The sequence below is a fragment of the Crotalus tigris genome, unplaced genomic scaffold (genome assembly GCF_016545835.1).
Source record: "Crotalus tigris isolate CLP2741 ecotype Arizona unplaced genomic scaffold, ASM1654583v1 scf7180000019117.227743, whole genome shotgun sequence".
Taxonomy (NCBI): domain Eukaryota; kingdom Metazoa; phylum Chordata; class Lepidosauria; order Squamata; family Viperidae; genus Crotalus; species Crotalus tigris.
This window is the reverse complement of record NW_024097383.1, coordinates 41,731-69,251: the sequence shown is the minus strand read 5'-3', so window position 1 is coordinate 69,251 and position 27,521 is coordinate 41,731. Positions and strand designations below refer to the sequence as shown.

Below are 27,521 nucleotides of genomic sequence, written 5' to 3'. Positions count from 1 at the left end.
GTAAAGAGGTTTATCAACAAAATTTGATTAAAAGGAGTTTTTTAGATTTTTATCCAAAGTTATATGCTAGTGAAAGCATACAAGTTTCAGATATAGAAAAGTACTTTTTTTAACTTTTAAAAGATTGAACAAATTGATCTAGTATTTTGGGTGTTTCAGAAGCTGAAAATGCTGATGGTCTAAACATTGTTGTTAACAGATGTTTTAGCTGTAAATATTGCCACTGAGCTGCATCAGATGCTATTGATAGATGCTATTTGACTCTTAGCACACAGTAAGTTAAAATTTCATCTCATCCTCTATCAATTGATCAAAAAATCAATATCGCTGCTTTTATCCATTTTTTCTATATTATCATCATTTTCCCAATTTTTAATATTGGATTTCCCCATAAAGTCATTTTAGCATGGAAAAAAGGATCAAATCTTTTTTATTATTCATTCCATTCCATTGCTTTGTAACTGACATAATAGATGCTAGAATGCTATTATATTTAGATCTTAATATTGTCCATCCAACCATGTATATTTCAAAGTGCTCAAATAGAAAACTGAATCTTCCCTCATTAACCGATGGTTGCATTTTCTGGGTTTCAAAGAATCCCATAGAAAGTGTGTGTGTTAATATACACACACACACCACACACCAAAGCATCAGGGTAGCATCGTAAATATTCTTAACTGGATGTTGGTAATGTTTGTGTTTGTAATTTAAAGTAAGAACTTGCATTTTTCATCCTTTTGCTGTATGAGATTCTGACTGGCAACAGGGTTACCAACAAGGATGGCAGGTTTGCTCAACAATGCTGAGATGTATTGGCACATGAGCATACAACCACATATAACAATTACCCAATTAGAGTTGGCAAACATATGAAACAAGAAAAGGAAAACATCATTTGTCCAATCCTAACTGATAGATTAGAGCTGCTTTTAAGCTATTTGTTATGTACCTTTAATACATTTCAAAATAAATGAATCTTTATTTGTAACACCTGCTTGCTGCATTCTGAGCATCATTTTTCAGCCTATTCATAATTGGGACTACAAATTAATAGTTCTTGTCATTTGTGATAATACTGCAGGGTGAAAAACGTCCTGCTGCAAGTGCAGATGGAGAAAGTCACATGCCTAACAAATATGAAAATAGGCACCTTAATCTAATGCCACTGTAAGAGCTACCTGTCAAATTGAAAAGCAAATTCAGGTCTTTATGCAAAGTTTTAACAGATAGTAGTTATGCACCAAGGCTATTACTTACAGCTGGAGAATATCAGCGGGCATGAATGTTTATCCATGGGAAAATTATGTAGCTGCAGCTGGCATTCAGCATTGATGGTGAGCCTAGAGAAAATCAGGTACCTATTATTCTCTTGGTATGACAGCAGGCTATAAAAAAATAGTAACTTGGTCATTTCAAAGGCTTAATTGGGAAATTATGAGAAAATGCTTTTTTAGGATTCTCTTTGATGCAACTACTAGGCAGAAACCATCATGAAAGAAGGCAATGGTAATCTCTTCCATATTATTGCTAAGGAAACCACACTGTTATATGGGAATGGGAGGGGGGAATAAGCTACTATTTTATAAATGATATTATGCAAGTGACATGAATTATGCTATTTACACAGTGCTGTCTTCTCACATGTGATATCACTGTGGTTTGCAATAGATACCTATCCATGAATAGGTTCATGCAGTCATCTGGCTGATTTTGTTTGGGTTTGAAAACTAATTGAACTCAGATTTGTTTACTAGTGTTGTCCAGTACTTTGGATTCCGATAGAAAGGGGATCATACATTTAGCACCTACTTACATGTTTTATACCTATTGTGACTTTTCCAGGATTGTGCTACAGATATCAAAAGAACTGCTCAATCCCAGAGAAGATGCAGCCTCTTCATGGACTTCTATATAGGGCTGATTAAATGTCACAACATGGATCAGAGCACCTTTATTTTAATTTGAATCTAAAGTCCTAGATTTTAATATTTCCATGGATGACTTTCAGAGCCATAAGCTAAATTTGATACTTACCTTTACCTCTGGTTCTGGGAAATATACATTAACATGCATATGTAGTTATAGGTATATAGTACAGGTAATCCTCAACTTACAACCTTTCAATTTTATTGGTTTAGTCCCCCCACTGAAAATGATGACTTATGATTGTTTTTTACAGTTGCAACTGTTGCAGCATTCCCATAAACAAAATCTGGATGCTTGGGAACTGGCATGTATTTATGATGGTTGCAGTCTCCTGGGGTCATGTGATCACCTTTTTCAACCTTCTGACTAGCAAAGTCAAAGGGGAAGCCAGATTCACTTAACAACTGGGTTACTAACTTAAGAACTGCAGTGAGTCACTTAACAACTATCATAAGGAAGGTTGTAAAATGGGCAAAACTCACTTAACAACTGTCTTGCTTAGCAAAGGAAATTTTGGGCTCAATTGTAGTCATAAATCAAGGACTTGTCATAATTCTGGCTATGAAAATATTTTAAATTTTTGTCCTATTTGACAGGAATAACAGGAATAACTCAACACATCCCATTGTATAGGTCACTAAAATACATCAGACCTAAGGAAACAAATTGCCTGAACAGTCCAATTTAAGTCCAAGCTGATTATAGTTCTTATCTTTGAGACAAGGCCCTCTGTCAGCTACGTTTCTGTTATAAAATTGAAATTACATTAATTTCTATAAAAGGGTGAAGGATTATTTAAACTAGCCCTTATTGAAAGACACAAATGCTTCTTACCTTAAAGTATACAAGATTTTCCCATCATTCCATATTCTTAGGAGCTGATTGGGTGTAGTAATCCAGTGAGCTTCTGCAGTTTTAGAATTCCTAAAAATAGTATCTGGGATCCAAATTAACCCAACCATATTGCTGTTGAGAGTGAGACTTTTTTTCATAGTGCTGTTGAAACGAAGACGGCTGTCAGTCCATGTCTGAGCAAAAAAAATATCAATTTGGTATTCCTGCAAAGGAGATTAGATACATATATTAGAAAAAATTTAGAAGAAGCAGATCATCTATTTATTAAAATGTTCACATTTCTCTTAAAATATTATTTTTCTTTTTTAACTCATACTCAAAACTCAAGAAGCAAATCATATGTTGCATTAATTATTTGAATTGGGTTAGTCACTGTCTTACTTCCAAATAATACTGTCATGTGTCTGATTAACGAAACACTTCAAAGAACTTTCAGGCATTTTTTTTTGCCTAAAAAGCCTTTATAAATATTACAGAGATGTCAGCACGGTATGGTGGAAATGCTAAGATCTGAATTTCCCTTCCTTTGCACATAACATTCCAGGCATTTCCCCTCCCCTATTTTGGGGTCATGATTCACATCTTCCAATTAACTTGGAGGGCAAAGATTCACTTCTGTTTCTTTTTCCCTGGCTTTCCTTATATTCTCCTCCCCTTTCACTGTCAAATGATTTAACTCTAAAAATACCAGACAGTTCTGCATATATTGTCAAAGCAAGAATATTCAATATTAGCAGCGTTGACATCCGCCCCCCCCCCCTACAAAAAGGACAGATCCTGTAATGTAGCCAAAGCATATGTTAATGACTAGTTCACAGTTTGTTGGGGTATTTCGCATGAAACCTTTTGACGAGCCTGTCAGCTTTCACTTCACTGGATTTCACCCAGATGGCTTCAGACAACGGGTATCCCTTCCATTGTACTAGGTACTGCAATTTCCCTTTAAAAACTCTAAAGAATACATTTCATTTCATAGTGGGTTTGTCCCACAACTACGAGGGGCCCAGGTGCCTTCTTCGGGGGAGGTCTTAGAGTGGAGCTCCAATAAGGTTTCAACAAGCTACAATGAAAAAGTGGGTGAATTTTCCCTAAAAGTCTAGGGAGTTTTAGTTCTACTGTGACCAGGTTGATGATCCTTACTATGGGGAAAGGCCCCAAGAATTTTGGTCCCAATTTCTTGCTGGGCAATTTGAAGTGTAGATATTTAGTTGACAAATAAACCTTTTCCCCAACTTGGAATGTTTTTTTGGGGAGCTCTCTTTCTATCAACCTGTTTTTTATAGGTTTCAAAAGTCTTTGTTAAAGCAGTTTTTGTGTTTCTCCAAACTTCTTCCCACCCTCTCACCCATTGGTCAAGTGTCTGGGAATCGGAGGGCACCTGAGGGTATTCAGGTATTGGGCTGAACTCTTTTCCTGTGGCCACTCTGAAAGGCATGTAACCAGTGCTGCTGTGCACAGAATTATTGTATGCCACCTCCGCAAAAGGGAGGTCAGTCCAATTTGTCTGCTGGTAAGAAATATAACATCTAAGATATTGCTTCACTATTTTGTTAGCGGATTCTGCAGCCCCATTCGTGACAGGATGAAAAGCAGATGATAAACCTTGAGATGATCCAATTAATTTAAGGAAACTCCTCTAAAACTTCATTGTGAACTGTACCCCCCTGTCCGAAATTATTTGCTTAGGGGCACCATGCAGCCAGTAGATATGTTTCAGGAACAATTTGGTTCAGTCGTTGGGCAGATGGGAGTCCTTTGCAGGTGATGAAATGAGCCCGCTTTGAGAACAGGTCTATTACAGTCCAGATGACAGTGTTTCCACTACTTTCAGGTAGGTCTACTATGAAGTCCATAGCTATTTCTTCCCATGGCTGAGAAGGGTGTGCTACGGGTTGCAGTAACCCAGGGGTTTTCCCTGGGATTCTTTTCATTGTGGCACATACAGTACAACTTTTTACATAGTTTTCCACATCCCTTTTCAGTCCCAGCCACCAAAATTGCCAGTGGGTGAGGTGTAGGGTTTTCAAATATCCAAAGTGTCCAGCCTGTTTTACATCATGGCTGTGTTTGAGAGCATTAAGATGGAGGGCTCATGGCAAATATAGTTTCCCCCCTTTGTAAGCCAGGCCATCCCTGCATGTTAGGAAGGTGTGATTGTCTTTGAACCATTGGTCAGTGAGGAGCTCTTGTTATACTTTCTTTACTCCAGGGTCATCAGGATTGGGGACCCTGCGAAGTGTAAGTTGAGCAGCAGTTTGTGGATTGGGGATAATTGCCTCGTTAACCTCCTCCTGTTTGCTTTTGTATTGGGGTAACCGGGATAGTGCATCAGCTAGGAAGTTCTTTCCTCCTGGTATGTACTTTAGAGTAAAGTTGAAGCGGTTAAAGTACTGTGCCCGCCGTACTTGCTTTGAGGACAATTTGAGGGGAGTTTTCAGTGCTTCTAGATCTTTGTAATCTGTCCATACCTCAAATGGCACCTTGCTCCCTTCTAGATAGTGTTGCCAGTTTAATAGCACCCATCTAATCATGAAGGCCTCTTTCTCCCAGATTGCCCATCTCCGCTTGCTCTCAGTAAATTTCTTAGAGGTGTAGGCACAGGGTTGCAGGATCCCACTTTTGTTCTTTTGCAGTAACACAGCTCCGACTGCCACATCGCTGGCATTGGCTTGAATCACAAAGGGCTCCCCTGGGCAGGGGTGCTTTAGGACTGGTTCAGCAGCAAATAGTCTCTTTAAATTCTCAAAAGCTGTTTGACAGCCCATTGTCCATGCTAGTGATTGGCCTGGTCATGGCTTCCCTCCTCCTTTGCCTGTTTTGAGTAGTTCTGTAAGGGGTAGGGCAATCTCGGCAAAAGAGGGGATGAATTGACGATAGAAGTTGGCAAAACTCAAAAAGCTCTGAAGCTGTTTGCAAGCCTTCAGTTATAGTTTTCACTTTGGCTGGGTCCATTTCTATGCCCTCGTTGGAAATTCTGTAGCCAAGATAATCTAATTGGGTCTGGTGAAATTTACATTTTGACAATTTGGCATAAAGCTTGGCATTCAATAGTTTCTTTAACACTTCTCTCACCAGCTTTATGTGATCAGTCATATTCATGCTGTATATCAGAATATCATCAAGATACACCAAAACCCCTTTGTACAAGTGATCATGTAGGACCTCATTAATCAACTGCATAAATACGGCTGAGTCCCCCTGTAGTTCAAATGGCATGACTTTGAACTGATAGCTCCCCATAGGACAGTTGAAGGCAGTTTTCCACTCGTCTCCCTCTTTTATTCTCACCTGGTAATATGCCTCTCTTAGGTCTAATTTAATGAAGACACTCCCCTTAGCCAGATGGGTTAATAAATCCTTTAGGAGGGGGAGGGGGTATTTATTTTCCACACTCACAGTGTTCAGACACTTATAGTCTATGCAGAGATGAAGAGACCCACATTTTTCTCTTTGAAAAACACAGGGGCTCCCACGGTAGATTTGGCCCATTTGATAAACCCCCTCGCTAGGTTTTTGCTCGTGTATCACTGCATCTCCTCCATTTCGAGGGGGGACATGGCATACATTCTCGGTCGTGGGAGTTTGGCTCCTGGCACCAGTTCGATGGAGCAGTCATTGGGTCTGTGAGGGGGCAGGGTATCACATTCTTTTTCACTAAATGCCTCCTCCAGGTCTCAGTATTCATTGGGGATGACTGGTTCACCTGGAGGCAGTGAGGCGGCCATGTGCCCTCACTCATTGGGTGGCCTAAGATGCCCAGCAACATCTGTTGAATCAACAGGGGAATTAGGCCCTATAGGTAGTCTCACAGTTCTCATTCCTTTCTCCCACCAGATAAACGGCTTCCATTTGTCTAACCAGGTTAGCCCTAGGATCACCGCTTCAGTCATTTTTGGAGCCACCAGGAAGCGAATGAACTCTCAGTGTGCACCTATTTCTAGGCGTAAGGGCTCAGTTAATTGTGTGACAAGAGTCCCTCCCATCAGGGAGCCATCGGCTTGCTCAAACCTCACCGGTTTGGAAAGCTGTTTTGCTCATATGCCCATTTTCATGGCAAATGGCAGACTGATAATGCAGTGGATGCATCCAGAATCAATCAGCACGTTTAAGTCCATTTGTGCCCTAGACTTAGGGATTATAAATTTGGTGGCCAGTGAAAAATGCGGGATTTGTCGACTCACCATCAGGTCGTTCTCTCCTTCATCATCACTGTCAAAGGAAGGTAGAGCAGGGGCGGGTCCACCTGGAGTCTCAGCATCCTCCTATGTGGGGGATGTAATCTGGGCGACAAGTTCCTGCGTGAGCCGGTTGGATTTTTCTCTCGTTAGCTGCTGAGCAGGTTTCTTTCGTATTGCTGGTTCCGGTCTGCTCTGTAGTCGGGGGTAGGGGACTGGACAGGTGGCCGCTTGATGTCCTTCTTGTCCACATCGGAAACACTTAAAGAAAGGGCGTGTAGGTGGCCTGGGTCTCTCAGCCATTGCAGTAGTTGAAGGCTTTCATGGGGGTGATTGCTGTCCGGGTAGCTCTGGTTGCTGCTCGGGTTCATGTGGGGAAGGCTTCTTATAGTGAGAGAGCTTAACATCTAGCTTCACTGCTGTCTGGTACCACTCCTGTAGCCGATCAGGTACTTCTCGATAGATGCAGGCCTGAGAGAGGTGATTGTCTAATCCCTCGATGAAGTATTGAATCAGGGATTGTTCGGGCCACCCCTCTATTCGGCCTGCTATCTTGTGGAACACTCGCACGTACTCCAGGGTAGGCCTGCCAGCTTGTTTTATTTTGTGGATCTGTTCTGCTGCTTTGAGGCCTATGGATGGGTCCTCAAATCTTTCTCTCAGTCCTAGGAGGAAAAGGTGGGGATCTCCCAGTTTGGGGGCTTGCTCACTATATAGATTGTTCAGCCATTCAGATGCTTCTCCCTCTAGGTTGGACGCGATAACGTTGACCATGGCACCTGGGTCCAGATAGTGGTAGGCCCAGTGGTTCAAGTGAGAGCGCCCTTGGTTGAGAAAAAACATCAGCTTCTCTGGGTCCCCATCGAAGGTTGCTCTGAAAGGTGGTGCCAATATGGGCTGTTGCTGTTGGCCCCACCCTGGTTGCTGGATCCATGGCTGCTGGACTAGTCTCCGTACTTGTGGTGCCCCCAGTTGCTGTTGGCACCATCCTGCTGGTCCAGTGGTTGCTGGGCTCGCTGCAGTTGACGTGGTGTCCCCAGTTGCTGTTGGCCCCATCCTGCTTGCTGATCCAATGGTTGCTGGGCTCTCTGCTGCTGGCCAGCGGGGGCTGGTGGTGCCCCCTGCTGCTGTAGGCCTCCCAATGGTGGCTGTGCAAGTGGGGGTGGTTGCCGGGCTTCCCTCATCTGTGGGCCCTCTCCTGGCTTTTGCACCACCCCAAGCCACTGCAAGGCCTCTATCAGCTGTGGCAAGCTCAGTTGCTGCTGATCATCTATCTGTGGGGGGTGCCAATCTGCCCATTGCTGCAGAGGCCTCAGTTTGGGATTCCCTCTTTCTTCAGGACTGCAGTCCCTGGTTGTCTTCAGGACTGATCTATGAGGGAGGGGCTGTAGGCTTCTCTCTGCAGGAATTGATTTCTGTTTTTCACATCTGGGGTTTGAAATCTTTCTAGCGACTCACCCAAAACTTTGTTATCTCTGCATTCTGCTTTTGAAGTCTTTGCTCTCAGCTGGGCGATCTGCCAAATTCTTTCTCCCTTGGCTGGCTGGCTGCCATTGCACTGATTTGTATGTGTCTGCCAAAATTCATCTTCCCACAGCATGCTGTCTTCAAGTAAACTCTCTTTTCTCATGATAGAGATTTTTTTTTCCTGAATCTTTACCAGCTCCTCTCAAGCTTAGAGGCAGTGGACGGAGTTCAGGACCCCATGTCATTTGAAAAAGATTTGAGATCTTAGCATGATGTCATGTGTCTGATTAACAAAACACTTCAAAGAACTTTCAGGCATTTTTGTAGCCTAAAAAGCCTTTATTAGTATTACAGAGATGTCAGCACGGCATGGTGGAAATGCTAAGATCTGAATTTGTGAGTTTCTACCAAATAGTTCTACTTTGGTTTCATCTGACCATAGGACATTCTCCCAATCCTCTTCTGGATCTTCCAAATGCTCTCTAGCAAACTTCAGACGGGCCCGGACATGTACTGGCTTAAGCAGGGGGACACATCTGGCACTGCAGGATCTGAGTCCCTGGCGGCGTAATGTGTTAATGATGGTTGCCTTTGTTACATTGGTCCCAGCTCTCTGCAGGTCATTCACTAGGTCCCCCCGTGTGGTTCTGGGATTTTTGCTCACCGTGCTTGTGATCATGTTAACCCCATGGGGTGAGATCTTGCATGGAGCCCCAGATCAAGGGAGATTATCAGTGGTCTTGTATGTTCTCCATTTTCTAATTATTGTTCCCACAGTTGATTTCTTCACACCAAGCTGCTTGCCTATTGCAGATTCAGTCTTCCCAGCCTGGTGCAGGTCTACAATTTTTTTCCTGGTGTCCTTCAACAGCTATTTGGTCTTCACCATAGTGGAGTTTGGAGTGTGACTGTTTGAGGTTGTGGACAGGTGTCTTTTATACTAATAACAAGTTCAAACAGGTGTCATTAATACATTGATTAAAATAATTAATAAATTCTTTCCAAATCAGACAATGTGATTGTCTGGATTTATTTTCTCATTTTGTCTCTCATAGTTGAGGTCTACCTATGATGACAATTACAGGCCTCTCTCATCTTTTTAAGTGGGAGAACTTGCACAATTGGTGGCTGACTAAATACTTTTTTGCCCCACTGTATGTGTATATATACACTTTAAAGTGGAAGTGTCTTGGCGACGTTTCGACGAAGTCTCATTAGTCATCTTCAAGCTGGTGTTTTCGGCTTCATGCTTCTAGGACAGTGGTTCTCAACCTGTGGGTCGGGATCCCTTTTGGGGTCAAACGACCATTTCATGGGGGTCGCTAAACAACGCAGTCCGCCATTTTTTCCCCCTTTTCCTTAGCTATGCTACTCCCTTTTATTCTATTGGCTTTTGAAAGCCAATAGAATAGACTCTCTTGAATAGAGTCTAATTCTATTGGCTTTCAAAAGCCAGTAGGAATTGTCCAGGCTATCTCTGCCCTGCTGAGCCTGCCAAAAGTCCCATTCTGCAAACAGTGCTGTACCAGTTGAGTAGTCCTCGACTTACGACCGGTTGAGTAGTCCTCGATTTACAACCGGTTGGGGGTCGCGGCATTAAAAAGGTTGAGAACCACTATTCTAGGAGCAATGTGTGATCATAGCTGTTTCTTCCTTTTAACTGCCAGTGGGGGTATGAACTGATTGGATGAGAGCTTGGCTGTGTTCTGATTGGATGGAGGTGTGTTCTGATTGGTTAGGAGGTTGGCTGTGCTCTGATTGGATGGGGGAGTGTTCTGTTTGGGTGGGGGCTTTGTTGTGCTCAGGTTAGTCTGAGTTGCAGGGGGACGTGAGATGGTGAACTGCATTGCTATTGTTTGGCTTCGCGTTCATGATCGTGCCTCATCTTCATGGTGGGTGTCAGTTTGCTTCATGTATGGATTGGAGGGGTTTAAAGTGGCTAATGATGCAGCTGTGGTCTGGCTTCTGGTTTGTGGTCGTGCCTCATCATCGGTGTGGCTTTGGGTTTGTTTTTTGTGTGGACGTGTGGTGGTGACATCCTGTGTGCTTTCGTGAGTGTGGGTCTGGTGTCATTCTTTGTCTTAGGGACTCGTTTGTCAATAAGGGCGGGTTTCCAAATGGCTGGTAGGTGGGAGGTATCATCTCATTTGTTCATGCTGTGTGGGCGTTTTTCTATCTCGATGGCTTCTCTGATTATTCTGTTATTAAAGTGTTCAGTTTTGGTGATAGTTCTGGTCTTTTTAAAGTCAATTTCATGTCCTGTGATTTTAAGGTGTTGGACCAGGGAAGAAGTTGGTTCCTCTTTTTTGACTGAGTTCTTATGTTCTTCAATGTGTGCACTTATTCTTCTGTTGGTTTGTCTGATGTATGTGGTGGGACAAACAGTGCATGGGATGTCGTATACTCCTTGATTTTCTAACTCAATTTTGTCTTTGGGGTTTCTTAGGATGGTGGATATTTTTCTGTTTGTGCAGAATGCTATCTTAATGTTGTGTTTGTGGAGGATCTTGCTGATTCTGTCTGTGGTGCCTTTTGTGTAAGGGAGGAGGGCTTTGCCATTTTCTTGTTCTCTGTCTTGGATTTTAGTGAGGGTTTCTTTTTGGATTAGTTTAGTAATCTTATTTCTTTGGAATCCATTGGATGTAAGTACATTAGTGAGAGTGTGTAGTTCAGTTTTTAGGTGTTGTTCATCAGCTAAGCATTTTGTTCTAGAGATGAGTGTCTTGGCTACGGAGTTGATCTGTGCTGGGTGGTGGTGTGAGAGAGCGTGCAGATAGCGGTTTGTGTGTATTTTCTTCTGGTAGATGGTGTGTCCTAGGGAGCCATTGGATTTCTTGTAGACTAAGACATCCAGGAAGGGAAGTTGGTTATTAGCTTCTGTTTCCATGGTGAACTGTATTTTGGGGTGTAGGCTGTTGAGGTGTGTGAGGAAGTTGTTCAATTTTTCTTTCCCATATGGCCAGATTATGAAGGTGTCGTCTACATATCTGAGCCAGAGTTTGGGTTTGTGATCAGATTTTTCTAGAGCTTGGGTTTCAAAGTGTTCCATGTAAAGGTTTTTCAATGACAGGTGAGAGGGGTAATTTCATGGGTGCTCCTTCTATTTGTTTGTATTTTTGTCCATTATAGATGAAGTATGTGATGGATAGGCAGTGGTTGGTCAGATCTAGGAGGTGTTTGGGGGGGTTATATTTGTTTTGGATAGCTGTCAAGGCTTCTTTGATTGGCACTTGGGTGAAGAGGGATATGACATCGAAGCTCACGAGTAGGTTGCTGGGCTGTAAGTTTTGTTTCTTTATGATCTCTAAGAAATGGAATGAGTTTTTTACATGTGAGGTGATGGATTCTGCATAGGGCTATAGTTGTTTGGTGAGAAATTTGGCTAGGTTTTGTAGAGGTGAGCCTATGGAGCTGACTATGGGTCTAAGTGGGGTTCCTTCTTTGTGTATCTTGGGGAGACCATAGAGCTTAGGGCATCTGGATGATTTCTCTCTTTATGAGCTGGTAAAGGGCACACCCGTGGGCTCCCTTATATCCAGTGTGATAGCGGAGGCGGTTCTCCAACAACTGGAACATGAGGCTATGACCCAATACCAGCCCAGGTTTTGGGCTCAGTACGTAGATGACACTTTTGTCATCATTAAACGATGTCACAAAGCTAACTTTATGGGAATATTTAATTCGTTTTATCCGGATATTAGGTTTACGGTGGAGGAGGAGAACCAGAGCTCAATAGCCTTCCTAGATGTATTTGTCCAACATTCATCAGAAGGCCCTGTAAGCACGAAGGTCTATTGTAAGCCCACCCACACGGATCGAATCCTCCACTATAACAGCAACCATCCAGTATCCCAGTTAGCTGTATCAAAATGCTGTTTAAGCGTGTACATTTGCACTGCAGCACAGTGGAGTCTAGAGTGGAAGAGAGGAGATACCTGTACCGTGTTTGCCGACTAAATGGATATCCGCTACGGTTCATAAGATGCCACAGTAGGATATCTGAACCCCGGCGTAATTACCAGAAAGAAGTACCCCAAATACAAACAACACGCATCTCCCTACCGTACATTAGCAACATGTCCGAGGCCAAAGCTAGGCTATTGGCCCCCCATGACATAAAGGTGGCGCATAAGCCTGACCAGACTCTACGATTGAAGATCATGCACCCCAAAGACTCATTTCCCACTGCAGAAAGATCAGCGGTGGTGTATAAAATCGATTGCATGGATTGCCAGAGCAATTATGTGGGAGAAACGTCAAAAAGATTGAAGACCTGCTTACATGAGCACAAGTTGGTGATTAAGAGGGGCGAACAATACTCGCAGATCTGGTCACATATGGCTGAATATGGTCATTGTTTTGATTTTGACCGCACACAAATTCTAGCTAGCGATGTCACGAAAGGGGGGCACCTGTTAAAAGAGGCCTGGTTTTCTGGGAAGGATTCTGTCAATCCCCATATAGATATGTGCCCAGCACAACAGACATTGCAGACATGGCACATGAATCGCCCTGTCAACAACACGATCGAACAGGCATCCTTTTAACACGACCTTAAATAACTCCCTGTGAACTGCAGGCATCCATTTGAGGCCCGATCAACGACAACGGAGAAATTCCCCAGCGAATGGAATGAGCGGATGCGCGATGGCAATTAGGTCATGCCAGGAAAGAGAGAGCAATCCCTTGCTGACCGGTCCGACAGGGGAACGGAGGACTATGAGCGGTGCATGTTTGGCTGCACAATGGAGAGATCCCCCTATGAAGGATTCATTTACCTGAATTTCTAGTTCACCCTGTTTATTGCTCATACTCTGTGTGTTGGTTTATAGACATTTGAGTCCTTTATGACTGACCCTGTTTTTACTTTCTACATAACCTGTGTGGTGCCTGAGTTCCCCTATTTTCTTACCACCTGTTTGATTAGTGCACTTGGTGTGGCACTCACTATTGAAAGCTTGATTTTGCTTGACAGTTAGGTTGATATTCTTATCCACACACACACCTATGTTACATGCACTGATAACCCTATAATTTTTAGATTTCCAGGTCAGGAATGTTCTGTATCAATTAACTCACTGTCCTGTAATCTGAAACTACTGGTTCTTTGGAAAAACAGGTAACTGTACTGTAATTTATATAGTAGCCCTTCAAACGTTAGGAAAGTGTCACAATAGCAACATTTCAACATCTCTTCTCAAGGAGATGGCAGGCAGGCAGGCGTGTGTGTGAGAGAGAGAGGGGAGGGGAGGGAAGAAACTGGAACTTACTTTGAAGGCAATGAAGCTTGTGAAGTAATTGGTGCCTAATAAATTACATATGTACATGTATCTCTCTCTGTGTGTGTTCCAGATTCTTATCTTTACATAACTCTAGCTAAAACCTAACTAAAGCAGGATAGGGTACTACCATTTTGTTAGACATTGCATTTATGCAGCTATATTAGAACATGTGCCTTCATTAATCCCTGTCGCTGGTTTTATTGACAGAACCCATCTCTACTTTATTAGCATAATGACAGCTAACATCAACTCCCCAGAGAAAAGAAACCTCACATTTCAATATTCTGATAACACTGGCAAGCATCTTAGGAGATTTATTAAAACATAGCATATCTGTCAGTCTATCTAACTTCTAAATATTTAGCTTGCTCTCTATTACTTTGGAATTGTTAATGCATTTCAATACTTCTCTTCATCTTGATACAATGTAGATTATATCAGAACCATTCACCTTTTATTTTGTTTTCCTTATGCTATTTTTTAACCTGAAAATTAAAGTAATAAATCAGAAACATTTGAAGATTCACCAGTAAAAGCCAATACATTATGACATTTATTGGAGTCCTGAGGATTTTTTTTTTTTTTTTTTTAAAAATAACTGACATTTACTGACAATATGAATTATGGTCCAGCTTGATAAAGTGGAATAGTTTTAAATAAGAAATTAAAATATGATTGCAGTGATTTTAATATACTGTTTATCTTCAGGTATTTTAAGCACTCTTAAAGCAAAAGGAAATAGCTTTGAGTTAAATAAGGTCATCTGTTGGTTCTGAGTTCCCTATCAGCAGTTTGCTGATGATACCCAATTGTACATCTTGACCCCAAGCCACCCGGTGATGCTATTGGTGCCCTATGCCAGCATCTGAGGGCTTTGGGACTCTCAGGCTAATGAGATCAAGGCTCTATTGATAATTGAGCCCATTTATCTGGAGGATTTTCACTTGTAGTATTGGATAAAATAGCACAGGGGTGTCAAACTCGCAACATCTCATGACGTGTTGTGACGTAATGTGACTTTTTTTTCCATTGCCGGCAATGGTGTGGATGCGGTTTTGCCATTACGCATCCTGCCTGCAGGCTGGCAGTTTGACATCCCTGGGATAGCACTTCCCCAATGAGATTGGTCCTCAATCTGATGGAGATTTTTTACTCATAACTCTTGTTTGAAGAGTAAGTGGCGGCTGTGGCCAAGATAGCCTTTGTACAAATTTATGTAGCATGCCAGATAAGCTCATTATTGGATTGGGAGGTCTTCCACACTCTAGCTACTTCACAATGAATGATTGCAATGCATTGAAAGTCAGGCTGCCATTGAAAACCACTCACAAGGCATTAGTGGGCATACCATTGTATGTCCATATGATACCATTCTACACAAGCTGAATCATACATACATCATACATTATTTCAAATTATTATTTTAATGAATCTATTTTGGCCATACTATCTATTTTAATGTATATCTTTAAACATTGAAAATTGATTTAAATAAGACCTGTGCAAATTAATTCATTTTATCCAAACTGGAGATTCAGATTCAAGGAGAACTTGATTCAGCTCAACTCTGATTTGAGATTCTAGGGCACTCTTATTTGATTGGATATGCTTCATATATGATTGAAGGAAATACTTGTCAATAGACAATAATGACAAAACTTCAAAATGCCAGGAACATGAGAATGAAACAACAGGGATGATAGACCTTTAAGAGAACTCTTTCTGAAGGGTTTTTACCACAGTGTAATTTTGAAATATTTCCTTAATACTTCTTCTAGAGGAAAGAGAGTTCAAATGAAGAGAAGACAGCATGACAATCTTCAAATTATCCAGCAGAATCTTTAGAGAGGTTGACTGAATCAATGCAGTGATATCCAAGAATTTTAAGAATACAAATGTTCAAGGATCCTATTAGCCCTCTTACATTAGCTTTTCTAAGATGCACAAACTTCCTCTTTACTGGTTGTAATCACTGGGTTTTCAGGGTTGGCAGAAAAACTTATTGGAAGGCTGGCAAATATTCCCCTCTATTGTGCAAGACTCAAAAGAATGAAACTCATCAATCCCATTTGTTGCCCCTGAACTTTAGATTTTGTTGGGTACCAGAAGGTTGGCAATGCTAGTTCACTCCAAAAAAGGAGTCTCTTATTACTAATTATGACGTGAAAGTGGACCTTGTAATCTTGATGTTTTCCCACCCCACTTATATATAGGGAAGTAAAAGCTTGAATTGTGCCTATAGGTAACAACATGAGTCTATGTATTCTTTGTCAAGGAATGTAATTTTGTGTTAGTCATCCATGGAAATTTTGAGTTCATATTCAAAATATTGAAAATGGGTTTTGCTCCCAGTTGTGTTAACAGGTCCAGCACAATGTGAATATCATTAGTTGGCCACATTAAGAGAAAGCAAAGTTAAAATGTAAGGTAGCTAACCACATTAAATAATTTTTAAAAATAAGCAAAGCTGAAAGTAATAATAGTTTTGCCACCCCAAAAAATTTCTGGTCTGCAGAGTGTTTAATGAGGTGAATTTATGTGTCTGTTTTAATGGTGAATTTACTGAAACTTTATTGACCCACATTATCCATTCAGGTTTTGCACTCTCCTATTTTAAATGTCAACTTTTAAAATTATTTAACTGATCATATTTTTAAACCTGTGAGATATGCATAGAGGTACTGACATAATAATAAGGTACTGTAATTTCACTGCTATCACTAGGACTCCACAGTACACTTCCTCATGATTTTACTTTATATGTATTTTAAAGAATTATAGAAAGAGGAAAATCATATTTTTAAATCACAGAAATTGATAAGATTTGGTTGCTGCAAGAAAAAGACAAGATTCCATCTTTTTTTTCTCTTAATGGAATTACTTTCCATAGTGGAAACAGGAGGGAGAAATCTATCAGCAACTTTTCCTAAAATCTGTTGTAGACCTTTGAGATGAAACATATGGATTAGATTTGTGATATGTAGAGGAGAAGAGGTAGAATACTTCATAAAATTATTCTTGTGAGTTTTGTGAATGGTATTGAATTCTGTTTAAAGTTGTTAATGTGACAACATGGACATTTAGAAGAGAATTCTTTTATTGCTATACCAAAACCTCCCTTCTTTATACTTACCTACTTTTTCTGTGAAGATAACTATAAGAGCTGGAAGCTCTTATTTATTGCTATCTAACCTTTTCTAGGCTCTAGATAAGGGGTGTCAAACTCATGACATCACATGACATGTCACAATGTATTGAGTTTTTTCCCCTTGCTGGCAATGGGTGGGCACAGTTTTGCCATGTTGCATCTGGCCTGTGGGCTGGCAGTTTGACACCCCTACTCTAGATGCTACATGGAGAGCAAGCTAGACCCTGAGAACTCCAAGACTTGAACTTACTCTCCATTTATTAAGACACAGCTGTTTTCTGGAAGGTGGGGCTAATGTGAAAAAACAATCATTTTTTGTTGAAGAGGTGCTAATTATGACAATTGGCCTGTCAGAACATCACTTTGTAGGAGCATAGTAGGGACCTAAGCCAAGACTTTAAAATAGATTAAAAAAGAATATAGAAATTATTGTTAGGGACTTTGGATGCAATGATGGGAGTTTTGAGAGAATACAAAAATGTTTATTCAGTATTTGTTAGATTTATAAATAGGAATTCTTGTTTTGTATTTAAGTCACTTATGTTTTGGTATGGGGAAGAAGAGTGTGAAGCACCACAAAAGAATTGTTCAAGTTTAAGTTTATTACAGTCAAAGACCAGAGACCAGAACAAATAAAAACACTCAGTGAATATCCAGTTAAAATTCTAGAGTAAAATAATAAATAAGAGATAAAATCTGTATTAAAATCACAATTTGGCATCCAGATAGTCAGTTATAAATAGCCTAAATAAACTATAATATCAGTCCTTAAACTTTGGGGCGCATAGTCATGGAATACTAAAATGTAAAAAAAAAAAAAAGTAATGCAAAAGCGTTTGCTACATTAATTGTGTAAAATTGCTATGGTGGATTAATCACATGGTGACTCCCCAGTGCTGCTGTGCAAAATCTAGCCACCTGCACTGTAATCACAGTCTGTTCATCCTTAAGCAGCCATTGGAGATAAACAATGTCAGAAGAAAGAACTGCTTGGCAAAGTATTTCTACCAGGACCAGAGGAAAGCAATATAATTTGTTGATGAGAAGGAGAGCCATTGTAGTTAAAGTTAATATGTTGGAATAAAATAGAGGAAAAAAGGTTCAGTTCTATCCTAAGTCATGGTAATTACTGGGTTACATTGGCCCATCTATCTCTTTGTCCAAATACTTTATAGAGTTTTGATGTTATGAGGATGAAATGAAATCCACGTGAATCCCATTAATCAAAAACACCTTTTAATAAATTAAAAGTGTGATAGTCAATTTCCCTGTAGGGATGATCTTAGTGACTTGCATGCAATTCCCTGTAACTGTTGATGAATGCCTGATCAGTTAATGGGGGATGGGTGGGAAATCTATTGTCCCCAACTAAACAATAAGAAAGATATCAGCATTAACTGTGTCATGGCAACTTGTTGGGTCATCAAACCTGTGCCTACTCTCCAAAATATGCCCACCTGTGTTATTTTAGAGTAGCAAGATTGTTTAGAAGAATTACAAGGCAAGCAGTCTCGGTATTTTAGAATTCCAATTAGTCAGATATGTTTAATCTAAAGTTGAGAACCAGACAATTTTTTTTTATCTTGCAAAATAGTCCTCCATATAAACTGATGGAAATAGTTTTGAGGACAGCCTATTAGAATCAAGTATTCAATATAATCTTTTTAAGGGCAGAATTTGTCAACTAGATCTGATTGCCTGGAGTTCATTAAAAAACTTGTCTAAAATTTTTGAATATTACTGTAGTATATGTTTACAATTCTCATGCTGGCACCAGTTGAACTGACTTTTTAAAACCGTTGTGGTTCAGTATTTAGTGTATTCCACTTTTACCTTTAATATTTATTTATGATTCCATTCACATCAATCCATTTTTCATCCTTCTATGAATCCAACTAAATCCCATCTCTCAAACTTAGTAGAAAGATATAAATAGCATTTATAATCTATATAAAGTTTTGTAACACAAATTCCCTTTGTGTTAAACCTGTGAACAAAAATAATACATTAAGTTTCCAGGACAGTTGTCTTAAATATATATATTCTATGGAGTATGTCATATTGACATCAATGAGTTTTACTTCTGATTAATCTAGCATTGAATCATGATTTTAATTCACTGAAAAACTTCTCTTTCCATCATGGTAATCATTTTTATGTAAGATGACATAATGGTTATTCAGAGATGCCAAACGTTTACTTGTGTTTTTTTTTTTTAAAAAAAACCCTGTATTTGGAAGTGAGTTGATTTGTGTTTCCTGAACAATGTGCAAATCCAAATGCATGTTTTGTTATTTCCAGCTTCTGTATTGTTTGCCTTAAAACATACCAAAACTGAACATTCACAAACCATATGTTAATGATAAAAAACATATGCATGTGTATACAGAGTAAATATAATTTTTCATGTTGATTCTCCTAAAGAAACACATGTAAATTCAAAGCTTTGTTAGAATGGATTTATGAATTCATAGATACAAAGTTGATATAGAAATAAATGGCTTGATCTGCGATAATGATAGCATTTTCACAATGGATGTTTCCCATCTTGTTTCATAAGAATTATAGCATTTGGTTCATTTTGGCTTGAAGTATATATCTTAAACTACAGTACATAATGTAGTGAAACACAACACAAAAATGACTTCAAAAGCAGATTAGACAAACTTATGAAAGATAAAGCTGTTTGGGGTACTAGTTCTCAGAGACATATCTTAATTCTGATGTAGGAGGCCTTTCATTTCCAGCTGAGGAGGATATTTAAATAGTGGAAGGAAGTCTATTTCAAGTCATTCCTTTCTATGAAGAAGTTCTCCTCCTTCCCCTCCTAAGATCAAAGCACTTTAAAAGTTTCTTTAAGTCTTAAATAAAATTGCCACAATAAAAACCCAACATTACATCATCTGCATCTTCATCCTTATCATAATTTAAAGCAATGTTAAAAATAAAAACAAAAAAGCTAACTTTATAAGGGTAGACTAATCCTGAACAACCTGTCCTGTAAATGTTGCCCTATCAACTCTTTTCTAAAAGAAGGCAGAGTGGTAATATTGAGCATCTCTAAGAAGAATATTCCATAATTAGGTTCACTGCCATTGAGAAGGTCTTAACCCTGCCTAGTCACATTGGACTATCAGCCAAATCCAGCTGTGAAAGCCCCAGCTGATCTTAATGCACACACTGGATGGTATTGGAAAAAAAAATGTAGGACAAGGTCCTGTATATATTTAGTCTGATCCAGCAGGATTTTTGTTTTTATATTTTATATTTTGGGTCATAACTCATATTTGTCAGTGTCATGTGTTGAATTATCTGAAAGGAAAGAAGTTCTTCTAATATATTGGCTGCATAGTCTGTGTGTTTTCAAATGACACTGAGGAAGGATCAAACCCTTATTAGATAAATCTCATTGTCCTAAGACTATCCAGTCTTATAGCACATGTATTCCAAAAATATTATCATTTAAAATGAAACAGGTTTGAACATTTTCATTTGCCATGCAGATTTGCTATTACTAAGTTATTCAGCTTTAAGTTTCCATCCTTCTGTTATGTATAGGTATCTGGCTGGCTGGCCAGATAAACAGAAAGAAAGAAGTAGAAATATGACGATATCAAGCAAATTTAATGATGTTCCCAGTGCTTTAATTTGAATATATTGAATTTACTTGTAAGAGAAAAAAGAACTCTGGTATTACTAATGGAAATTGAATACATTAATATAAAATACAAGCCCCACTAAAAGATATACAGATTATGATTTGGAGCAAATATACAGTTCAGTACCCAATTTCTTTGTTTCTAAAAATATAGTTAGCAATAAAGCACATCTGGCAATTTTGGCACTATAGACATGCTGTTGTATTGAACTAATTACCTGGCTGACATTAGAGGTAATAGCAATGTTTCTTCCTATTTCCTCAGATTACAAAAGTTGCCTTCTGTTGCCATAGTAACCTTCTGCTACCACAGTAACGGTTTCCCCAGTTGTTATAGTAACATCACAACAGGTTCCTCTTCAGAATTCAGCTATGTTCCCTCTCTGTACTAGAGAATTCGCTCTTTGGTAATGAAAATTACCTGCAGACACAGCATGGAATCATCTAGAAATACACATGGATTGCTTGATCAACATGTAATTCTTCGGTCCCTGGTATTCTGATTAACCAAACCTTCTAAAAATGCAGAGAGGTTGCCCCCTGTGTTTTGTTTTAATCAGTAAATCTGTTTGGCCAAATTACTTCCTGCTTTCATTTGGCCCCTTTCAATCATATTTTTATCTGAATCAAGCCAATGTCATAGGACAGGTCTTTCCTTTCCTTTTCCTTTTCATTTCTTTTCCTGTCTTTTCTTTTTCTTTTTATACCTTCAACTCAGTATTGACTTCTGGCAAGTGCCTGAACAAGTTCCTGTAGTTTCCTTGACAAGATTTTCAGAAGTGACTTACCATTAGCTCCTTCTTCCTAGGATTGAAAGAGAGGGACTGACCCAACATCAGCCAGCTGGCTTTGTGCCTAAAGCAAGACTAGAAAACACAGTCTCTCCATTTCTAGACCTTGGAATTAAAATAATACCAATTGTACAGTCAAAATTAGTAGTATAGTTTTGCTGATGCAAACTGCTGGCCCATGGGCTGGATGCATCATAGCGAAACTGCACCCACCTCATTGCCGGCAATGGCAAAAAAGTTGTGATACGTTACGAGTTTGACACCCCTGGTCTAATGTAAAATGGAAATATTTTATTCTGTTCCTCTTTTAAATTTCTAGCTATCTATAATCAAACAAAAATATCAGTTTGAAATGAATTTAATCGGTAGTTAGGAATTGTCATTCTATATTTTATTTAACCTTGAAAAATCAAGCAATCAACACTTTTATTTTCATACTTTTTTGTTTCCTTGTAATTCAATAGTTCTCCTTTATCCATTCTAGATTCTTTTATGGCAGTTACTCCCCTTTGTTTATTTGTTTTGGACTGGGATTTACACATCTAGAGCTGGGCATCCCTTAAAAACAAGCAAAAAAAAAAAGAGCCAGTTCAGGGCCTTTACATGTGTGTTAATGTGTAAAAAAGGTCAAGGTCAAGGTTGTCCCTGTGATTGCACAATCAAAACCTGTTTAGGTATACTGCCCTGTTGACTGTTGGTTTTTTTGCCTTCCTCAGGATGCCCCAATTGATGCCCCAAAGATGTGCCAATCAAATCGTTCTAGAAGAGGCAAATCTCAACATATATTTTTTAAAATATATGTTTTAGGTAAGAACACATACAGATTTGTGTACAAAAAGCCAGTTATTCCTTGTGAAAATTAGGAGAAAAACAACAATCTATTTCCCTCTTGTTTTTCTCAGGTGATAGTCCAAACTATGCATTTGTATGCTTGGAGATATTCCTTCACTTTTTTTAAAATCCATTCTCCATTGCCTTCACAGTGGCATTATTGATAATCCATTTCATGAGGTACATTTCATACACAGAAAAGTCTGAAACTATTCATGGTAAGAATTTATATTATGTCATCTTATTTTCCCAATGAAGTCTTTGGAGATTTTCCACATAACATTGTACAACAATGGTTTTCTATAAACTGAGTCATTCAAAATCTTATATTCTGATTTTTCATAAATGTAAAAAGGAGGAGGGACATTTGTCAAGTAATTATTATAAAATTATTTATATTCTACTATTTCCCTAAGTTTGTCAGAGAGCAATATGTTTCTCTTCCTCTTTGTTCAGCATTTTGACATGAAAATCTCTTAAAGTTAAGCTGAAAACCATTAACTGACTGAAGGCCAAACAATAAGCTTCATGGCTGAATAGGGACTTGATTGCTTGTCACCCAGGAATTAATTCACCTTTATGGCAGTTCAACTAAAGAACAAAAAGCAATGTACAAAGTGGTATAGGGATATGGTAGAGGTAGGATGGTTTCTAAAGACATTAAGATTTGAAGACTCAGAGTAAACAGTGTTACTAATATTTTCTTTTCTTTTCCTTATCTCATGCTTTAAATGTCTCAATATTTCTTTCAGCACTGTTATTAATGTTGCATATACCAAAAGGGAATTACACAATGAGTACAGATAGTCCTCAACTTACAACAGTTTGGTTAGTGACTGTTCAAAGTGACTTATGATCATTTCTCACAGTTATGACCTTTACAGCATCCATGTGATCAAAATTCAGGTGTTTGGCAATTGGTTCACACTTATGACCATTGCGGTGTCCCAAGGTCATGTGATCCTCTTTTGTAACCTTCTGACAAGCAAAGTTAATGGGGAAGCCAGATTCATTTAATAACCGAGTTACTAACTTATCAACTGCAGTGATTCACTTAACTGAGGCAAGAAAGGTTGTAAAATGGGGCAACACTCACTTAACAAATGTTTCAATTAAGAACATAAATTTTGGGCTCAATTGTGGTCATACGTCAAGGACTACCTGTATATACATATGCATATTAATGATATTGCACACTGACTGTTTCTTCTAAGGATCACCATTAGTATAATTCCAAATTTGTCCTCTTATTATATATTAATGAATGCCATGTTGATAGTAATTTGAAATGATGGTGACAAAGGAATTTCCTCTAACCACAATACAGGTTGAAGTGTGCAAGTTTCACTGAAACCATGCTATTGGGGAATAGTAAGAGTCTCTTTTGCTCATTTGAATCTGCTGTTATTTATTTCCCATTACAACTGATGTTCTACATTACAAAAAGAAGAACCTGCATGCACAGAATCACCATCACATTTTAATTCACATTAAAAGCGAAACTAAGCAGGACATACTAGATGAAATTTTATTTTTATGTTATTTTTAATGCTATAGGAAACTCATCATAGTATTGTAATTCCTGGCCCACAGAACTATGAAGATGAAGACATAGATACCTAATTTTTAATTTAAGAAATAAGACAAAATAATTATGTTTTAAAATTGGCTCCCACCCATCTGACTTTCCGTTACAGCTTTAAGATCTGGTTCTCCCAATGGCTTTGGTCCCCAATTGGGGTGAGGGCTTCAAATGGGAGCTGATTAACTGAAAAAGTGCTAATAAGCTTCCCCGTCCCCTGTGCATCTGGCTGCTTCTTTCCATCTTGTGTCAATGAGTTTATTCTGTCTGTATTATGATTTTATTAGGTATATATTTATATTTGATGATTTTAATTTTTTTATGTTGTAAGCTGCCCAGAGTCACTTTGAAACAAGATGGGTGGCAAATAAATTTAACAAAATAATAATAAATAATAATAAAATCAGCATTTGGTAAGCAAAAGCACATTTCAAAACTGCAGGAGTTGTATTTTTCATTATATGGTGTTGTCTTTAACATTTGTAAGGTAACCATGGTTTTCTTTCACCCCTGCTCTTACTACCACCAATTACCCTAGAGCAGCTATTAGGAAGAAGAAAAAATAACAACATTTTTCAGGCTCATACATTATATTTTCAGAAATAAATGCAACAGTATCAATATTCCCAATGTCTACACAGTGGGAAATATACTATTATCATTCTTTTGGGCCAATATTGAGTAGTGATAGTGATCATCTTTTCATTTTCTATATGTTGACCATACATTTAAAAGTTTGTTGTGATTATATGTACAATATGTATATTCTTTGAAATACAATCTATATCCCTTGAAATATCATCTATATCCTTACATCTCAAGAGAAAGACCAGCTGACAGCATTTGAATTTTTAAGCAGTCCACAGTTGATGGCATTTAAATTGTCATTGGAGAGTAACCTTATGTTCTAAATACATCCAACTTATAATCTATATTTGATTATTGATATATATCTTCAGTTGTACACCTCAATCTTCTGACTTCCTAAATGGATATGGAGAAATAAGTTTAAAATCTAGACAAAATGAACATTTTTACCCACACCATGTTTTTGGAAATAATATTCAGTTACATAGGGAAAGGCTTATGAAATATTGCACATTAAAATAAAAAGTTGCATTTATGTGTGGCCTTTATTTCAGCATGTATTAGAAATCATTATATTTAGTCTTGCAACAGGTTTTATCTCTGGAATTACAAAGAGCCAGACTCCTGCTTTCAAAATGCAATTTAATCTTTCTACCATCCCCTTGATTGTTTTTCTATCTAATATTTCATTGCATTTATGTATAAGTATTCATTTTATGATAACATTTTAATCAGTTTGGCAGCAACATTTCTGTCACAAGTACAATTACCATTTCTGTTTATTTTAATTGTGTTGTGTTGTTCACATCTTTTATTCAAATAGCTGCAGGTTCAATTTGCATTCTGTGATATTTTTATCTTTTGTGGGTGTTGTTGTCAAGGTTATCAAATTCAGTATCTAATTTGCTGGAAGGGGGGAGAAATCAGTCTGCCATCCCAAAATTTTCCTTACAAAGAATGAGATTTAAGGTTTGTATTGCAGTATATTATTAAAGACTGCCATTATGTTCAACTCCTTAAAGCAGATTTTTAAAGCAATGTGGCAAAAAGTATTGCGAACTACATGTGTATCTTTCTTAGTTATATTATTTCATGCATTATTTGAGAATTAGTAATTGAAATTTAATAACCCTGCAATGTATACATACAAGGTATCAGAGTTAAGGGTGTGGGTCCAGTCTTAACTTTGTCATTTTCTTATTTGATTGTTTATTCACGCACCCTTCACATTCCATTTATGTAGCTGCTTGACTGTAGTAAAAAAACAATGTAGAAAATAAGGATGCTGGCTGATGAAGATTTTATCTGCTTTCTGAAGTACAGACATGGATGACTGTATCACATTCACAATAGCACACTTCAAATATTCAAAAGTGGGAAGGTGCTAAGGATTTTACCCTACAACTGAAGTATTTGTATTTCCTTAGAAATTAATAAAAGAATCTAAGCATCATTATGTCAATAAAATAGATACTATGTACATTTATCCATTTTGATGAACTGCTTCATTAAATGAGTCAGTAAAACAGTTTGAGCAGGGACCATGTCAAATCTGAGCATTTAATTTTTCCTTGCAGTTTAACCTTCAGGGTTGTTTAGTAATCAGCCAACCAATAACAACTTGAAAGTATTTGAGTTAATTCCATCAAAAACATTGTCTACACAAATTGTATTAACAAGCATGAATTAGTGCAGATGTATGTTTCAATTAGATTTTTCCATTACTATATCCTGAAATACCCAAGCTTTATATAGCATTTCTCAGAAATCAGAAACTATCTGTCCTTTTTAGGTACTTTTAATCCATGAGAACTTCCATACAGCCAGAATTCCTCACTCTATTTTCACAGATGAATTTTTTTGAGAAATTATAAAACAAATATTGATCCAGAATTAGCTGAAGCAAAACAAAGATACTGTACCAGTTTCAGCTTCAACAAAGTGGGGTAACCCAAGGCTCTTCAATATCTTCATCAATGATTTATATGAGGGGACTCATCAAATCTGCAGACAACACCAAACTGACAGGCATAGCCAACAATCCAGAAGATAGGTTTAAGATGCAGAAAGATTTTGACAGACTTGAACATTGGGTGCTATCTAACAAAATGAAATTCAATGGTGAAAAAAGTAAGCTTCTACATTTAGGCAAGAAAAAACAAATGCACAGGTATAGTATAGGTGGTACCTTGCCCAATAGTAGTAACTGTGAGAGGGATCTTGGAGTCCTAGTAGACAATCACTTAAATATGAGCCAGCAGTGTGCTGCAGCTGCCAAAAAAAGTCAACACAGTGCTAGGCTGCATTAACAGAGGGATAGAATCAAGATCACATGAAGTGTTAATATCACCTTGGTAAGACCACACTTGGAATACTGCATCCAGTTTTGGTTGCCACAATGTAAAAAACATGTTGAGACTCTAGAAAGAGTGCAGAGAAGACCAGCAAAGATGATCAGGAGACTGGAGGCAAAAACATATAAGGAACAGTTGCTGGAATTGGGTATATCTAGTTTAATGAAGGACGAGGGGGAACATGATATCAGTGTTCCAACATCTCAGGGGTTGTCACAAAGAAGAGGGAGTCAAGCTATTCTCCAAAGCACCTGAAGGCAGGACAAGAAGCAATGGATGGAAACTAATCAAAAAGAGAAGCAACCTAGAACTAAGGAGAAATTTCCTGACAGTTAGAACAATTAACCAGTGGAACAACTTGCCTCCAAAAGTTGTGAATGCTCCAGCACCGAAGTTTTTAAGAAGAGACTGGACAACCATTTGTCTGAAATGGTATAGGGCTTCCTGCCTTAGTAGGGGGATAGACTAGAAGACCTCCAAGGTCCTTTCCAACTCTGTTAGTCTGTTAAAGTACTTCAAATATTTTTTTTCTATTTTTATATTTCTTCTCAGTAGAAAGTATAATAAACAATAAGCCAGGAAAGTCCAAAAATATTTGTTCTGTCTTGTAACCAGTTGCACTGGGCTCCCATTTTACTTATATCTTCTATACATATAAATCCTCCCAGCAGGAAATGAATTAAGATTCAGAATATTTTTTTCCTGAATTTTTAATTAACATGTTTTGGGCTCCTTGGGAAGTAGTATGATAGAAATAAGGGAGTGGAAATCAAACTATTATTTTGTTGTTATTGTTTTTTTAAACTACCTACTTCAAAATGGCAGTAATTATATTCTTTCTAGAGGCTAGAGCAGTGTAAA

General features: G+C 38.4%; 1 protein-coding gene across 1 annotated transcript; it reads right to left on the bottom strand.

Moving 5' to 3' along the window:
- Nucleotides 1-1,252: 1,252 nt before the first annotated feature.
- Nucleotides 1,253-26,524, bottom strand: LOC120315434 (gamma-aminobutyric acid receptor subunit gamma-3-like; the record flags this gene model as incomplete). The annotated part of the gene is made up of 3 exons (XM_039359754.1): nt 1,253-1,343; nt 2,764-2,987; nt 26,495-26,524. Coding segments are annotated over 3 exons (345 nt in total), but the record flags the coding sequence as incomplete, so codon positions are not given.
- Between the last annotated feature and the right edge of the window lie 997 nt (nt 26,525-27,521).